General features: G+C 33.1%; 2 protein-coding genes across 13 annotated transcripts in view; one reads left to right on the top strand and one right to left on the bottom strand.

Annotated features, from left to right (window-relative positions):
• LOC111045441 (multiple PDZ domain protein) overlaps nucleotides 1-19229 on the bottom strand; it is a 587845-nt gene that overhangs the window by 60426 nt on the left and 508190 nt on the right. The gene's annotated exons all lie outside the window — the stretch shown is intronic.
• On the top strand, nucleotides 1913-4522 carry LOC120348809. Its single transcript, XM_039420682.1, has 2 exons — nucleotides 1913-2403; nucleotides 2530-4522. Exons 1-2 carry the CDS (start codon nucleotides 2306-2308, stop codon nucleotides 4238-4240), a joined length of 1809 nt encoding a protein of 602 aa, XP_039276616.1. The 5' UTR covers nucleotides 1913-2305; the 3' UTR covers nucleotides 4241-4522.

The raw sequence follows: 19229 nt of genomic DNA, 5'->3' as shown, positions 1-19229 counted from the left end.
TCTCAACTATTGGTTGTGATCGTATCTGGTATATTTTCCTCTTCCTCATACGAATTAGTTGAGCCATTTTACTATGAGCAAAAGGTGATAAGCTGCTCTAGACTAGACTCACCTTTTTTGAAGCATTTGCTTCAAAAGTTGAGCAAATGCTCTGGTTTGTTCAAACAATTTTGAGCAAATGCTCAAACTATTTTTTCGATGAGCATGAGCAAATGGTTTTGCTCACGTTTATTCATAGAAAATGAAGCAAATGCTCAACTATTCATATGGTCCACTGTGGTTATTTTTGAGTTCAAGCGTCCAGCTGATTAAATTCCGTTTACGCTTCGACTGTGCAAACTTAATAGGGCCCTGATTGAACCCTTAATAGTTTTTCTAGGAGACATTCAACAATAGAAAATTGCAAACTGACAGACAATTCTAGTCTATTAATCCTGAGCCCTTAATAGTTTTTCTAGGATACATTCAACAATAGAAAATTGCAAACTGACAGACAATCCTAGTCTATTAATTCTGAGCCCTTAATAGTTTTTCTAGGAGACATTCAACAATAGAAAATTGCAAACTGACAGACAATCCTAGTCTATTAATCCTGAGCCCTTAATAGTTTTTTCTAGGAGACATTCAACAATAGAAAATTGCAAACTGACGGACAATCCTAGTCATGTTGTCACCAGAAAATTTCAAAACAAGTAAGAGAGTGAGAAGAGCATTAATTTTAATTAAGTCGAGAAACTTGCTCTATCTGTTGGCAAAAGAGCTGAGTAGTTCTTCAGAAAGAGTTTGAGAACTCTTATACAAGAGTGAAGTACAGCACGTATGCCCCCCCCCCACCACCTTTCCAGCCCACCGTGTCTCCTATTCTCCTTCATTTGTGTCAACGAGGTTACAGGATGAAGAGATAATGAATGAAGTGAGTTGAGATGCTGCAACGGCTACTGCAATGACGGCTACTATTGGAGGCTTTCCACGATAATGAATTCATAAAAGTGACAAAGATAATATCTCTCACTGAACATTCTGACAATGAGATTACCCCATTTTTTGCTGAGGGTAATGCCCACATGAGCTTTAGGCTTGTGCGTGGGTAGTGAGACGGATGATGATGATGAGATATTATTTTAGTAGAAAATACAACTTTTTTGTTTTTATTTCATAATAAAAAGTAAATTCGTATGGATTTTGTTGGTGGGGAATCCCTTGCGGGAAGGTCCCATCGCCTAATTATATTATTAAAACCGTCAATGGGCCTTATCACTGTCATACTTCAGCCGGGACTGACAGTTAACGTACCCATCCGACAACTCGGGAGTGATCTGGTTAAAAAGCTTTGGATCGTCCAAAAATGAGATCAGCGGAATCGCTTCGCTCGCCTGCATTTTTCATTTGAGCATGCTTCATTCCATCAGAAAGTCAAAGTACTGAGAAAACGAAGAAAAGCTGAGAAAAACGTTGGAAAAACGCTGATTTTGGGCGTATCTTTGATGAAATATTAAAGTCACCAAATCACAAATTTTTAGACTCTAGCTAAACCTGTGTAGCCTACCAAATTTGAACAATTTCTGTTTATTACTTGATGAAAGAACTGAGAAAACGCAAAAAAATTTGGCGTATCTTTGGCGTTATTTCAAATTCCTTCTAACACAACATTATTACACCCCAGCTGAGCTTCTGTAGTAAATTTGAACATTTTCTGTTCATTTGTTCTCAATAAAGCTTAGAAAACGCTAAAAATCGCTGGAAAAACGCAGATTTTGGGCGTATATTTGGAATTTTTTTCAAATCCGTTCTTAGTGCGCCTCTAAAGGGCCAACTGAACATACCTACCAAATTTGAACGTTTTTGGACCGGTAGATTTTTAGTTCTGCGAGTGAGTGAGTGCCATTTCGCTTTTATATATATATATATATATATATATATATGAGGAGGTGAGAGTCAAAACTCACATGTTCCAAAAAATGCGAAATTGAGATGGCACTGTCATCTTGTTCTTCTTCTTGAGCTAAACATTGCTATGCTATTGGTTTACAACAAAACCAGCTTGTTCTTATTCAAATTTAATGACAAAAAGTGAGGTTAGTAGCAAAACTCACATGATCCAAAGGAACATGTAAGTTTTGATGCATAACGGCTACTAGCAGGTCATGTGATCACTTTCGACCAATCGTGCGCCAGCTATCTGCTCTTTGTCCGTCTGTCGTCTGCTTTGAGTGGGATACAAAGCTGATAGTTTGTGATTGTTAGCAGTAGTTATTGATAGAATTCTTCTAATTTCTACTCCATTCTACCAATTATTAGTTCAGTAATGGAAGAGTTTGTAGTTCCAATCAAAGATGGTGAAAAACCAACAAAGAAAACTCCTGACAAAAGTACATGGAAACGCACGAAAGAAAAGATTGCCAGGTAGGTCTAACCTCACTTTTCTTATACTGTTTTAATAAAATTTAATGTTTGAGTTATACACTGTCAAAACTGATCAGAAGGAAACAATTTTTACAAGAAGGTAAAATTTGTTTCTTTCTGTTCCAGACACAAGCCATCACAGATGCCAGAATTCCCCAAATGCAACCACTTTACTGGGGCATTCCAGTGCCGCACATTAACAATGAGAGACGTACAAAAATTCCATGGTTTATTCTACAAACGCCCGGAACGCCAACACCAAAATAATTTTATTCTTCGAAATGTGGAAATAAAGAACGTTCAGAGGAGGAGATCAAGAGAACACAAAACTAAAGAAAAATCACAACTACTGAGGACTACAAAATATTTCGTCAAAACTACAGCAGGAGATAAAGTGCCAGTCTGTATGAACAGTTTTTTATCAATTCTAGGCGTATCCCGATTTCGTGTCAATAATATCACAAATGAGTTGAAAAAAAATGGTGAAGTAGTTGAAAGAAGAGGAGGGTTTCGCAAGAAAGAGAAGTACTCAACACAAAAAATCAGTATTATGAATTTTATCAACACATTGAAATGTGTTGAATCTCACTATTGTAGGGAGAGAAGCTGCCGAAAGTATCTTCCCAGTGATCTTAATGTAAAAAAACTATGGAGAATTTACTCATCAAAAAATAAAAACTTGGCAGTAAAACTATCCTTTTTCCGAAAGATTTTCAACACACAATACAATATTGGTTTTGGCACGCCAAGAACCGATGTATGCTCTACGTGTTTAAGCCTCAGAGAGAAAATCAAATGTGAAATGGATGCTGTGAAGAAAAATGAGCTCTTAACAGAAAAACGGGTACATCGTCTGCGCTACAAAGCATTTTACAAAAAACTTCAAGAAAAAGACAATGACATCTTAATATTGTCATTTGATTGCCAAAAAAATTTGGCACTTCCTAAGATACCCGATCAATCAACATACTACAGCCGCCAGTTCTATTTTCAGAATTTTACAGTTGTGAAGGGACACAGCAGAGGGCCATTGAACCCTTCAACAGTAACGTCCTACTGTTGGACTGAGAATGAGTATTCAAAGGACTCCAACCTTATTTCATCATGTGTCTTTGACTGTCTGCGAAGTACTGATTTGACCTTATATAAAAAAGTGAGACTGATCTCTGATGGTTGTGGGGGTCAAAATAAAAACTCTATCCTTGTAGCCATGTGTCACTCATGGCTCTGGTGTTTTGCACCCAACAACATAGAAGAAGTTGAATTGGTTTTTCCGGTAACAGGCCATAGCTTTTTACCCCCAGATAGAGTTTTTGGAAACATTGAACGTAGAATGAAAAAGATTGAAGAGATCATCAAGCCTGAGGATGTCGTGAAAATAATATCCGAATATGCAATGGTGAAGAGAGTTGGTATTGACTGTGAGGTGGGGGACTTTCGTAAATTGGCACGGTCACAATTTAAAAACCTAACGAGCTGGAACTTCCAAATTTCTCAATCCAAAAGAATAATTTTCAAAAAGGCAAAACGCACTCCCAACATTCTCACAAGGGGAGAAAGTACTTACCGGACAGATTTGGGGAAGAGCCAGGTCCTTACAAAGAAAGGAGTGTTAATGAATGGATTGAACCCTGACATAATCGAGAAGAAGAACTTGGTGTCACTAGAAAAAAAGAAGGATGTTGAAAAACTCCTTACAAATCATTTTGGAGCGAATTGGAGAGAGAATCAACAACTTGAGTTTTACCGCAGCATTATTGATAACACCTCTGCTGAACCTGTTCCTGAAGAAGAAGTTTGTGAATTTGTGGATGGGTGTTCTAATTTGATAATCTGAATTAAATACTGGAGAAAATTACTAAACCAAAATGATTTTATCAAAATGACCAATCAATTTTAATCAAAATAATTTTTCATGATGATTGTCATCATAAACACTATTTCTATTATTGTGAATCCTTTTATCTAGCATTTTTCCACTTTTATATTAAACTTCATAATAAACAAGCTCAAATTTTTATTGTCTAGGTTTATTATTGTTATTCTAAACCCAAAAAATTTCCTCTGAGATGTTTTGGCAGTGTATAAAAATATATAAATTCTTCTGAACTTGCAATAATTCATGTAGTTTTTTTTTTAACAAAAGTAACTATCAGATCACCTATTGACTATTTTTAAGGGTTACACTTCAAAACTCACATGTTCCAAGTCACTTATTTGCAAAACCAACATGTTCCTAGAGTTGTCATCAAAACTCACATGATCCAATTTTTAAATTCATTTTTTAACTATTTATAACATTTTTCAATCTATGAGGCCTGAAAATATCATATCTGTGGCAGATTCTACATGTAACAAAATAGTCCATATAAAAAAAAGATAAGTGGCATATTAGATCTCAGTTTTCTGGAATTTACCAAAATTTAACTTTTGGGAACATGTGAGTTTTGACTCTCACCTCCATGGAGTATTATAGTTCACTCCCGTGGGTCTGTGCATTCGCGCCATTTATTCAGACTGAACTTGATTTGAGGTTATGTATTGAAGTTGGCGCCGTTTCTGTTGTGAATGGAATATTATTGTCTAGTCCTTGTCTGTCAGCTGTCTGTTGTCTGCAGACAGTGCAGAGTGAAAGTGATATTGTGTTTTGTGTTGTTGTGATTGTGTCAAAATGTCCAAAAAGATTATTCAAGCAGTGATAAATTTTTGAATTCAACTTTGAAAGGTAAGTCAGTTATAGAATTATAACTTGTACTTGAATTATTATAATTACTTGTACTATTTAGCTTGCTTCTTTTACAATTATTTCCTTATGAGATTTAGTAATGCTTTAAGGTTATTAACATTTTGAAACGAAATCAAGAATAAAACACATCAAAAGTAGAAATTAAAAGTAAACCGCATCACTACTCACAGAGTGTATGTAATTGAGTGATTGGAAATAAATAAATGTAACAAAAAATAAAATCGTAAATGTAATTCCTTCATTTCTATCACTACTTACAAGCTCAACTAATTCTGCACAAGAATCTTATTCTATTAGGATATATACAATAAATATATACCTGGATAGAATTGGTAAGAAGCTCATTGGCAATGGAATTCTCAATTGTATAAATAAATATTTAGATCATAAAAGTCAAGTTAGTCCTAAAATCATTCCTCTTCAGCCATGCAATTTTTCATAAATAACTCTTTCAATAGGTCTAAAGATAGGAATGGATATTTATTTATTTATTCAATCAATGAGAATTACTCAACTTACAGGAAAGTACCCCAGGCTTATACGCCCAAAACGGTTCCAATTCTAATTTATACAACAGTCCAAATGTAGCTAGGTTATGTGATAGTGATATGCAAACAATACCAATCCTGTGCCTAGGACTAATGATGAATAAACAGCTAATGAAACTTTTCTAAACACCATATCTTTGAATGTCCAGGGTATATCAAACAAATAAGAATATTTTTCCGTCTTATTATGTTATAAAACTATAGCCTAATGCTAGGATAATTACTGTTGCTGAACACTGGTTAACAAACGATGACTGTAGCTGTCTCACAATACCTGACTATGAACTTTGGTCCTTCTATGGAAGGAAAAATTCCACACATAGTGGAGAAGCAATTTTTTCAATTAATGGATTGAAATTAGAAGAATTAAGCATAGTAAAGGAACTTTCTATAGAAATGATTTGTGAAGCTGTTGCAATTAAACTTCCAAATGAAAAAATAATTGTTTTGTCATTGTACAGACCCTATAATAATGATGTTAGTTTTTTTAACAACTCTCTATCCTGTCTTAATGATATATTATGTGCCATTTATAAATGTAACTATAATTTAATATTATGTGCTGATTTCAATGTCAACTTTAATGTAAATGATAATTTTAATAGAGATCTTTGCAATTTGTTTGAATGTTTTGGTATCCATATTTCTACAAAAATGAAATCACTAGACCAGGCACACTGAATGAAGGTCACTGTATTGATAATGTTGTGACTGTGATATTCATGATAGCAGACATGTGACCCGAGTTATCAATACACTTCTACTGTCAGATCATCATGCCCTACTATTTAAATATTTAATAAATGTGAAAAATGACTCTCAAAGTTTTTCTAGTGTAAACAAAAAGCTAGATAGGTTAGTTAATTGATGATCAGAACACTTATTTATTTGTTAGGTTAATTAATTAGTATCATACACTGGAGTGTGGTGTATTTGCTTAGCCTAATGATGCGAATGATAAGTTTAAGAAGTTTTTTGATTTGTATATGTCAGCTGTTAATGCTGCTTATCCTCTTAGAGGTTTCAAAGTTAGTAAGCCTAAGCTGGATGATGGATGGTATACTGCTGATTTAATAAAGCTCAAACATAGTTGTGATGAATATTATAGCTTACTGAAATTTTTTAAGACTAATCAGTTCAGAGATAAATATAAAAGCTGTAAGAAAGAGTATAGAATTGCTATTAAGAATGCAAAAATAAATTATTTCAACAACAAAATAGAGCACTCAAAAAATAAAACTCAAGCTGCATGGAAGGTAGTTAAAATTCTTACAAATGTCAACAATGAAGCTATTGATTCACATGATGATAACAACGCTGATTCATTTAACAACTTTTTCATTGAAAAAGTTGAGGAAATTAGTGAAAATGTGCCAGTTAGTGAACATCTCAGCTCTCACTACATCAATAAGTGCAATAGGCCCAATGTACCATTTTTTTCCAACCTGTTACTGCAGATTATGTGTACCAGAAAATAAGTAGTCTTAGTAATTCAAGTTTTTTTAGATATATATGGTATTAATTCTAAGGTCTTAAAAATATCTGCCCCTTATATAAGTGAAGTTTTGAGTTACCTTATAAATTATTGTTTAGTATACAAGGGCATTTATCCAAGTGAATTGAAAAACGTTAAGGTAATACCTGTAGGCTACATAAAAAAGGTGATAAGAAAAACTTCAGGCCAATACTTCAGGCCAATATAATCAGGCCTTATTTCAGGCCAATAACAATTGTACCTGTGATATCCAAAGTATTTGAGGCCATAATGCAAGACCAGATCTCAAATAATTTTGAAAACTTTGGTATTTTTACTAAAAAACAATTTGGTTTCAGGCCATGTAGAAATACTAGCAATGCAGTAACAAGTTTAGTAAATTAATAGTGTTGTTGATGATTTGGAGAAGGGTCTATCTGTTAGTTTTAGGTCATATGACATATTGTCTAAAGCTTTCGATACTGTTAAGCATAACATACTTTTTGAAAAATTTTCTTATTATGGCTGCAATTCAAAATCAATCTATTTAAAGGACCGCAACCAGTTTGTTTACAAAGATTGTCAATTCTCTAAGGGCAGAAAGGTTCATTATGGGGCCCATACTTGAATCAATACTCCCTAATATATATATATTAACAACATAATTTGTAATATAGAAGGCACTGATAAAGCAGGATTTCTCTTTGCTGATGATTTTGGTCTCAAAGTTAGTTGTAAATCCGAAGCAGGTGTACAAAATTGTCTAGTTGATAGCTCTCTACTCCTTAATGATTGTTGTGCTAGTAATTATTATGTTCACCTATAATAGAAATTCAAACAATGAAGTAGGGACTGAACCTTTAAAATTTCTAGGTATTGTTCTTGATCCCAAACTTAATTGGCAACCACATATGCAGAATTAATTAGTGAAAAAATAGCAAAGGTACTGTACTTGCTGAGAAGGTTAAAGTTAACTGTAGATATTAATATATTATTAAATGTGTATTTCTCTCAAATACAAAGTTTACTGTCCTATGGTATACTATTATGGGGCTCTAGTACTCATGTCTCAAAAATATTTATACTCCAAAAGAAAGCAATTAGATTGATTTGTAATGTTGATATGAGGACCCACTGTAAACCTTTTTTCACAAAATTGGGAATATTAACTGTCTATTCTTTGTATGTATTATTTAGTGTTAGTTAAGTAATCTGGATTTTTTTAAATTAAATAGTGACTGTCATGGATATGAAACCAGAAATAGGAATAATATCAGAGTTCAATAGTTCAGGTTCACAACTTCACAAAAAAATCTTCTGTACACATCTGTTAAACTGTACAATTCATTACCACTAGAAATTAAGGCACTGCCTCTTACATTCTTCAAAAGGAAATTGAAAACTGTACTGAAAGCTGAAAGTTTATATAACATCCAAGAATTTCATGTAATTGACTGGACCAAATATTTGTAGGCTAATATTATTTGTATATATTAATTGTATTATGTAATATCTAGTACCTATTTTTGACATTTATCAATGCATTGTTAACAATGTCTATGATAATATAGATTCTTATTCTTATTCTTTCAAGAATGTGAACAAAAAAAGGCTTGCTCATTTTTGAAAGTGGATTTCATATTTATTTTTTGTTTGTATTCTAGTTTCCTACATCTTTGTGAGTAATGAGAGAATTGAACAAATACTTTCTGCATTAATTAAATTTATTACTTATAATAAATTAACTTATTACACATGGATGAGTGGATGAATAACCCCCATAATAATTTGAAATTAAAAATGGTTTTTGAATTTCAATATTTTTTTTATTCCTACAATTTATTCCTGTTTATTATTTCATTTATTTTATAATAGTTTCTGTTATATTCAATATAAACAATTTTCATAGATAGAGAATAGCTGCTACAGTATCTTATATTCACTTTCTAGAAAACCACATGAAAATACATGTGAAACAATTGTGGAAAATGCACATTGTAGTGGGTTCTAGCACATACAATATTATTAGATTACAAACTCTACCTCTTCTTTGGTTCTAACCTTCTTATTGTGGAAAACTTTTTTTGAAAATTGCAACTTTGAATGCTTTATTGAAAAACGATGATACGTATCAAAAAAGTATTTTAGCTGTTGTTTTTCTTCCAAAGACTACATTAAAATAATGTGTCATCTAGTGTGATGATCTTTTTCTTCGAGAAATATTAGTTTAATTGAAATAGATGGAAACAGTTAATTAATTAAACTTGGAAAGCTAATTATACATTGAAACAAATCCTGAAACAAGAAATCTAGCTTATTGTAAGAATAGCTTCCAAAATTACTAATGAAGCTAACAATGAAAATCAATGAAAAAAATTCCAATGTCACTTCAAAAATCATAAATTGAATCTATGAAGTGCATCAACAAATCAACTGCATTCAGCCTATCAGCTTGGAAAATTATGTATTATCATAAATTCAATCGAAAGAAAGTACTGTAACCATGCCTATTGGAAGAATCCTTACAGACATCGCGAGGAACGGAGAACCAAAAATTGAAATTCTATCAGCCAGTTGCATAAAAGAAAATCAAACCATAAGATGACGTCTTTAATGGAGCCACTACAGCCACTTCCCTGTTCAGCTCTGTATGATGACGTCATCTTATGTTAATTAAATTACATTTTCTTTTGTGCAACTTGCCGTTTGTGTTGGAACTTGGAATTATGACATCCCTATTGTCTGTACAGGTAGATCAGAATTTTCTCTTTTATTATATTCGGAACCTACAAGTTATGTATGGTAGCCATTGAGCTTATTAATTTTTTTTGTCCAAAAAGATGTGGGGTCCCAAATTTGAGAATAATTTTCAATATCATTTATCTTATCAATTCGAGTGATAGCTCATTTTACTCTAGAACATGGTATGCCATAGTGGAGTAGGTCAATTTCCACACAGAAAAAACTAAACAAGTAGAATAGAGGACACATTATAAAATTTTTTTATAACTAACTAGGTTTTGAATGTAATTTATTGTAATTTATCTAATATGTTGTGTAATTGATCTTGTAGTTTTGTGTTTTTTTTGGGGAAATAAACATTCATTTAATTATTCGTTCATTTTACTCAGCTCTTCAAGGTGGGTTCAATGCATATCGGTTACCTGATTGAACCTTACCTAACCCTAACGCATGCCTTCGCCACGACCAACCTCACCAGACATGTGTATTTTAATGAAATGATTATAAACTCAACTTTTTGGAATGGGATTGCTCCAAAAATACTTCAACAGTGTAATAAATAAGTCAACAGTGCAATTCATTAAAATATACATAGCCTATCTGGTGAGGTTAGAGGTACTAGTGAGGTTTTGTCAGGCAACCGAAATATGCATTGAAACCGCCTTGAAGAGCTGAGTAAAATGAGCTATCACTCAATATGAAAGGACAAATATTAAGAATTCTCTAATTTGGAGAAAAAGAAGAACAAGATGACAAAGAAGGAGAAGCAGAAGAAAAAGAAAAGTTGGGAAAAAAGTAGGTGTTATCCAATGTACCTACAAGGTACTGGTATACAAAATACAAGGTATACAGAATACAAGGTACTGGCCACGAAAAGATGCGCGTTGACAAATCCAAACCAGCTGGTCGGTGTGACGTCATTGGTGCTCTAAAAGTATATTCTTCCTATCTTTTCAATGTTAAATTGAGCAACTTTGTAAGTCTTTTTCTCAAAAAGTACATAACTTTCCAGTACCATCGACATCCCCTACGATTAATACAAGAATTTATCTTCAATTTTTTTAGAAATTCAATACTTTTGGACGGCTGGATCTTTCAGAATGATCGATTTTGTAAGAGCCTGCTCATCGAATAACTGTTGCTCTCTTATTGAAAATTAACATGCTTTCCCTGGCTCTTTTGTAATTCAATTACTCAATGCTGATCAATTTGATAAAGCGATCATTGAATAAGGAATTAAAAACGTGGAAACATTAATTAGAGTATAATATTATTTCTCTCAACATCCTTCATATCTTGTCTGTATATTACATAGAATCAGTAGAACATCTTGCCGGTTCAACATCTTTAATCCTTTAGGAGTGCACTCTTAATTCAGGAAAAAAATGATATACACATATACACATACTTTAACCAGGTGATAGTTGTGTGTTACGGTCACATACAATATTTATCTTTTTTCTTGAGCAGCTTTGTAAGTCTTTTTCTAAAAAGTATATAACTTTCAAGTCCCATCGACATCTCCTACGATTTATACAATATTTATCTTCAATTTTTTTAGAAATTCATCACCTTTGAACTCCTAGATCTTCCAGAATTCTCGATAATGTAAGGGCATACCGGTTTGGAGATAGAGAACTCTCATTTGTTACTACGAGAAGGGATACTCGTAGAATGAATGAATAGATTTTATTTGTCAACATTTGAAAAGATGAATGGCTTCAAAGGTTTTCTACTGGAGGTTTTCTATTCAAAGTTTTAATACCCCAACAATTATAAAGTTGAAAAAAGGTACTGAATGTAGCCTATTTCTCCTAGTAATACTTTGAGTGATAATATAGACTTATACTTCTTCAATCACTGTTTTTATCAGCATAATAATTAGGCTTGGCTTGAATACTTTATAGTTATTTCGAGCTTTCTCGTTATTTATTACGTTGTACACATTCGAGCTGTTTCCTTTGTTCATTGTGATATTCTTCTGCAAACTCAACCAATATCTATCCTTTCAAAATTGATTCTAATACCAATCTCAATGCAGAAGACATATAAAGGAAAAGCTAATATTAATTAGATAAAAGTAAAATCAAGAGCGGTTGCAGAGAATAACGTTGTTAGTGCAGGGTATTCCATCAGTGATTTGAAAGGAGAATGTGGATGATCAACGGATGAAGATGATAAGCGCACCACTTTCCTCCCTTATGATATTATATTATGATATTTGATGATTTCGTTTGTTATTACCAATCAATTGGATTGATCAACAATTAAATTCCAATTTAATTTTCGATAAAGAACTTTATTGGTTTCAAAATTATTTACACTCAGTGACCAAGGCACAATCTAGTAACATAATTTTTATCACATATACATCACTCACACTCTATGTGGTAGAAAGCCCCAATATATGGAACAAAAGGAAGTATGGGGTGATAGTATAACACTCACATTCATAAATGCATTATAAACTGAATAATTTGCTATTTGAAAAAATATCTTAAAATATGCCCAACTATATTATCTTTCCGGTATAGGAAAATGATGTGGAGATTGAAAATAATTGGAATTTACCACGCACATTATCCTGTTTTAAGTTTATGAGAGTTCAATTTCTAGAATTGAAATGCCCTCCGAGTTGATTAAAGAGATTGTCATCCTTTCTATTCTTTCAAACAGGAATTCAACCGATCACTTGCCTTATAGAATTATCAAGTTTATTAGAAGGAATATATTGTAGGATACTTATAGTATGAATTCATATTCATACGCATACTTTTCAATGTATGATTCATTTTCATTAAATTCATTATTATTGAATCATGAAGAGTTGATTTTACCTTTCACAAATAAATAAAGAATGAGAGTTCTACAATAAGTACCAATTGAGAATTCCTCTTACAAATAATTAAATTAGAAATATGTGTTTCAGAATACGAGATCAAGTATTCAATACAATTATTGAGAATTCCTCACACGCAATCCATGCTTTAATATAATATTCGCCCTTATATTTTTTGTTATAGTTTTCAATTAGAAAGATTCAACCAGAAAACTATTTCCTCATCAAGTATGTGAAAGCCATAATTTTCCTGAAAAAAGAGTTCCTCCTAAGGGATTAGGCAAGAAGTTCTATTGATTCTACATATGATATACAGTACACAGACAAGATAAAGGATTGTGAAAGAAATAATAGTACAATCAATGTTTCATGTTCTTAATACCTTATTCAATGATCGATTTATCAAATTCATTAGCATTGAGTAATTGAATTACAAAAGAGCCAGGAAAAGCATGTTAATTTTCAATAAGAGAGCAACAGGTATTCGATGTAGGCTCTTACAAAATCAATCATTCTGAAAGATCCAGTCGTCCAAGAGTATTGAATTTCTAAAAAAAAATTAAAGATAAATATTGTATGAGTCGTAGGAGATGTCGATGGGACTTGAAAGTTATTTACTTTTTGAGAAAAAGACTTACAAAGCTGCTAAATTTAACATTGGAAATATAGGAAGAATAGATATTTAGAGTACCAATGATGTCACACTGATCATCCGACTCTGATCATTAAAAGATCGAGATGCACGTGGCCAGTACATTGTATTCCAAGTAACTTGGTGTTATCTACAGCTTCCACTTTTATAGAGATAAAATGAATGCATATTGTTTGAACTTGCCGGTTCAAGTTCAACTACCCAATAGCGTTGTTACGCGGGAAAAGTTATCCAATTCAGTTCCTTGGCGGGCGACAGCTGAACGAAGCGCGACTTTTGAAAATTTCTGCCTAGCGTCACAACTCTCATAATAATTATGTTTTTTCGGCTTAGGAAGGTGAAGGAGTCATGGGAAAATTCTACAAAAAGTCGTGAACGTTTTTTCATATATTTGAGATTCTTCTAAATTTTCAAATCAATCTGTCCAAATTTAACAAAGTTATAAGCATTTTCAAATGTGATGCTGGTTAAGAATAAAAATAGAGTAATATCCGTATTCCCTACCAGACATTCAGCTGAACTTTGAGTTCTCATTTTATTCTATGGAAAAATGAATGCATTTTTAGCATTTCTGAGCTTGGAATCATATTTTTCAAATGTTTCTTCATATCTTTATCCAATCAGGTACAATTTAGATAATATACAGTGATGCAGTAATTAAGATTTCTATTACATAAATACATACATTACATATATAAATTAATAAATATATACATTATATAAATTACATACTTGAGTATATTCTTACCATTGAACGGACCAACACGAATTGTAGAGATTTAAACAAAAGATCCACCTTGTGTTAAGGAATGAACCTACACTTCTATGGATGAATACTTCGTATACAAATCAATTAATATCAGATAATTTGATAATATTCTAGAGATTGGAGTTAGACTCACTAATATTCTATAAGGAATAATTGTCATACATGGAAGATGTTGGAATACATTTCTCATTATAATGTAAATGTAATAACAGTTTGTAGCATTCGATGTTTTAATGATTCCAGTAGTCCTTCATTATTGTACTTTCTTGTGTATGTCACTGCAATAAACTGAATTTATTGATACACGAAATAATTCTAAAATCAATATAACAATAGGCAGTGTTCGGTAAAGATGGTATTGTGATTAAAATTCATTCAAAGACCTGGCATGCTGCCCAAAAGTCTTCATTCAGTTTTAACAATCGAAACCTTGATATTATTCCAGCAAATAAGTTTGAATTTCACGGCCATTCCCCAATTTTATTCAGATGTTCATACCTTAAGATTAGTGTGGTTAATTTCTGATGAGAAAGTCAAAAACATTTTTTTTAATTTCCAATAATTGATAGATACCCAAAAGTCAAATTCTTTTATATTAACAGCCCATTTTTTATATTCTTAAGAGAAGGGATGTTTAAAACCTTTATGGTCGCTCACACCATTAGCATCCACCGACCTTGCCACCCACTGAAGCTTGCAGCTCCTGAACACATGCATTGTATCCCCAAAAATTCCCTAATGTAATGCTTTTTGTCTGTCATCTTGAACTTGAAAAATTTCATTTCATGAAAACTGTACTTGTTCTATAGTTGTTATTGTCTCTCTAAGGGCCATTTGCACAGTGACAGTTTAAACGAAAATTCCATCTTAAACTGGATTAAATCCATATCAAGTCTTGTTTGTTATAATGTGTTACATTTTGAGTTTAAGCCACATGCTGATTAAATTCAGTTTAAGCTTTGACTGTGCAAATGGCTCTTAATTCGGTAATTCCCTTTCAACTGATACAGCTCATTGGGATTTTCAGGGTAATCTCCTAGATTTCTACATTTATTGAGCATGCTTGACTTATTATGCAACCTCAAATAAATAAATAAATCAACTTTATTAATCAACTTTAAATGCATAAAAAAACGGTGCTTGTACAATTTTTTTCCTTTACATATTCTGACAACATGAAAATCTTAGTCTATTGACAATGCTCTACAAAATGTTTTGAGTTATGTGCAATACAAGCTCACGGAGCCGGTCGCTGGTTGATTCAAACAAATCTCGAATCATTATTACAAAGACGAAGTATGGCAACGTTTGATGGACCTTCATGAGGAGTGAAATTTATTTACTATATATGAGAATTGGCAACACAGCTCAGCGGACCAAACATAGGAGCACATTTCATGCAGCAATTATAATATTGAAGGACCTTCTTGAGGAGTAAAATTTGCATGCAACTCCAATGTTGGCACCAAATCACTCAAGACCCAACATAGGAGTAGATTTTATATAGCAGAATTATATAAGCACTTTGGAGGTTAGAAAGGACCATCATGAGGTGAATAACTTCACAAGGATCTAGATTAATTATGGATGAATATATCATAAATTGAGTGGAATATAACCATTCAGCAAGTCAAGTTCTTCAGGTATAACATGATAGTTTCATTTTGTGACTATCTGATCAAATTTAAAATGGGGGGTCCCGGGGAACTACATAAGAGTTGAAATTTTACTGGACCCACAACAGGCACAAAAACGTAAATATATATATATATATATATATAATATATATATATATATATAACAAATAATAAAATTAATATACTTCCTGAAAGGATGATTATTTGCCCGTGTGCAGAAAAAGCTACCTGAGTTAATATGGACAGAATAGAATGACTGTCTTTATTTTTGACCTAGGAGGGCGAAGTTAGGTCCTCTCTTACACTTAACCCTCGACAGCCTATCTATCTGGCTTATGGCAAAAGACACAATTAAATTCTAATAGTAAAACACCCTCGACAGTGTTTACCGGTAATTATTTAATAGCTTTAAAATATCATTTGAATGGTAGAAAGAGCTGAAGCTTGTGACGCATGCATTCAGAATATAATGCATTCACACCTCCACAGAATGTAGGCTAATTAGATAATGCATTGGATGGAGGTGGTCTATTATTAGCGTGTTATCAGTGTACTCTGAGATTCCTCGTCTAGAGAGGTTTGCTTGAATCTCGAATCGCGTGATGTCAAGATGTTTGTGCTACCATGTTGAGAAGAAATGCTCTATTCTTATCCCGCTGGGAATATTGGAAGTAGACGTATCAGGAAAATGAATTAAAGAGGAGTTATGCAGTCAAACCCCTCCCCTCAACCCACCTTCCGCCGCCACTCAATCCTCCTACCCCCTACCTTCCTAGAACTCAACTGAAGAACAGTTGATGGATGGCTAAAAGCTGGCAAATGGCAAGATACCTTTATTCAGCAACAGTGAACACAGTCTAGCTATCGAGAAAATATAGCTATCTTTCTCTATGGTCTAGCTCTATTTCTTGTAGACTGCCATGCAAATAACTTTACGAGCGCCTTATACAAGACGTCCACAAACTTTTGTATTATGCAAAGTAGGCTAATGCTCAATCGAACTAGGTTCTATTCTGAACAACAGAAAAGTTTTAGAATCAAGGATCCGCCTTAAGATAATCGTGATCGGAACTTTCTTGACAACGTGACTGCAATCGTTCGATTATCTAGTATTTTATATAATTTGATCCTTTCGATGAAAATTGAATGCACTGTACATAGAAGTGATTGTATATTTTATATTCTTTGATCCTTTTGATATGAATAAAATACTCTGTACCTACAGTATAGTGAGGTCCAATGTTTCTCACCAATTACAGAAGAACTGTGAAACTCCAAGTAAATAAAACCTCAACTGACCAAAAATTCGAATAATTTTTTGTTTATGGTCCAATTGAAAACTTCGTCATTCATCCTAAATGACCAGGCTGGTTTAGAGATAATTCACCCTAACTAGTAGTTCTGTGAACAGTAGACCTCACGCAGTATTCTCATCCACAAGTACCTGATTGAAACTATAGACCTTATGGAAATACAGCAATAGACTGGCTTCTCCACACATCTGTGTAATCACTTGTCAGCTGATTTATGATGAATGATTATTCTATAGTCTGATTTTCAATCTAATATTGGCGTATGAAGGAGGCTCCTTTTTCCTTTTATATTATCATTGAAATGCAAAATTTCCATAAACCTTGTATATACGTCGACGCGCAATTAAAGAAGGAACATAACTGTCAAATTTCATGAAAATCTATTACCGCGTTTCGCCGTAAATGCACAACATATAAACATTAAGAGAAATGCCAAACCGTCGACTTAAATCTTAGACCTCACTTGGCTCGGTCAATAAATTATCCAAACATCTCTATATTTTGATAATACATACAAGATAAAATAATAATTTCGATAAGTGATTTTCTAGGGTAAAAGTTGGAAGTTGCTACTTTTTCATAATGGATTACTGTGGGACCAGTTACCACCTATTATTTTAGTTACATCAAACAAGAGGTCAGGTCATTATCAATCATGAAGTACCAATAACATTAGTTTCATCAGAAATCCTAAAAAGTGAGACAAGAAGTATGAGGGTTTATACTAATCCTATTATATTGAGAATCGTAGATCTATCTGATTGTAAAAAGTGATCGTTTTCATTTTGGATATGTAAATTTTCAGTCATTCTTTATAGTGAGTGGTTATTGTTACTCACTGGATTATAAATGTTTGAAATATTAAGCAAAACTAGTAAGGTCTCCGGGCTAGAGAACTCGCTCATATGCCTGCCTATTGTAGTGATTTTCAAATCAAAATCTTGTAATAATTACAAGTATATTATTTGTGGATCAATAGAATTTTGGAGGTTAGTCTGTATGGGTAATTGGTCAATTCTTGGAAAATGATAAAAAATCCTTCCCATCAACTGTCTACTTGGAGAAAGAGAGAGAGAGAGAGAGAGAGAGAGAGAGAGAGAGAGAGAGAGAGAGAGAGAGAGAGAGAGAGAGAGATTCAGATTCCTTTATACAAAACAAAATTCAACTTATGTTCTAGCGTTAAAAATAAATACCAGTAGCAGTAAAATAACATGGTAAAAGAGAGAGAGAGAGAGACTGAGAGTGTTTGTGTGTGTAGAAGAGAGCAGGAATGATAGAGAACGTCAAAATCATGGCGTGAGAATAACGGACCAATGGCAGCAAGCCACGCCTACCAGCTCCACTGATTGGTGGATTGGAACGCCTACTTGTGTAGTTCTAAATTCTGCAAGTAGTTGGCGCCAGCTACTGGGTTGTAACTGTACACCTTATAACATTTCCTAATCTAACTTCCGATTGCACTTGGAACACCTTTATTTAACTATTGAGCCCCCTAGGCAGGAGAACTCGCTTTTGAACTACTGTGCTGATTTTGAAATCCGCAACTTGTGAGTTATGAACTTTTGATAACCAAATATAAATTTGAAATCAGTATATGTGAGTCAATAGAACGTTACAGTTCACTCCGTATGGGGCTGATAATTCAATAATTCCGAATCAAAATTGAAGAATGCTGAAATTGAGTGTCGGCACAAAAAGAGAGACACATTGGCCCGGTTGCACAAACACCGGTTGAATTTTAACCGTGATAAATTTTATGAAAACCAATCAGAGAAGGCCTTTTTGAAAGACAGCTTCTCTGATTGATTCTCGTGGAATTCATCACGATTAAATAAACTTTAAACGACGTACGTGCAGCCAGCACTTTGTGATACACTAACTTGAATCTCACATTAGCGGTGTGGTACTCCTCGAAATTGTTTTCCACAATTTTCCCAAGATTTTTGAAAAGTCACTCCACTATTTAATTACAACAGAATGAAATACTAATCTGCTTTTATGATTCATAAAATAGTCGTATCAATTGAAAATCTACAGACATAAAAACACAAGAGTTAGTTACAGCATTATATTCTCCTAATACTACTCTGTTTTCCTTGATTCATA

This window comes from Nilaparvata lugens, chromosome 2 (assembly GCF_014356525.2).
Source record: "Nilaparvata lugens isolate BPH chromosome 2, ASM1435652v1, whole genome shotgun sequence".
Taxonomy (NCBI): Eukaryota; Metazoa; Arthropoda; class Insecta; order Hemiptera; family Delphacidae; genus Nilaparvata; species Nilaparvata lugens.
Note: the sequence above shows the minus strand (reverse complement) of the source record. Positions and strands in the feature narration are given on the sequence as shown.

Coding starts and splice junctions, on each gene's coding strand:
- LOC120348809 (XM_039420682.1), top strand. CDS start 2,306: ATGGAAGAGTTTGTAGTTCCAATCAAAGATGGTGAAAAACCAACAAAG. Junction 2,404..2,529: donor ACGAAAGAAAAGATTGCCAG/GTAGGTCTAACC, acceptor TTTCTGTTCCAG/ACACAAGCCATCACAGATGC.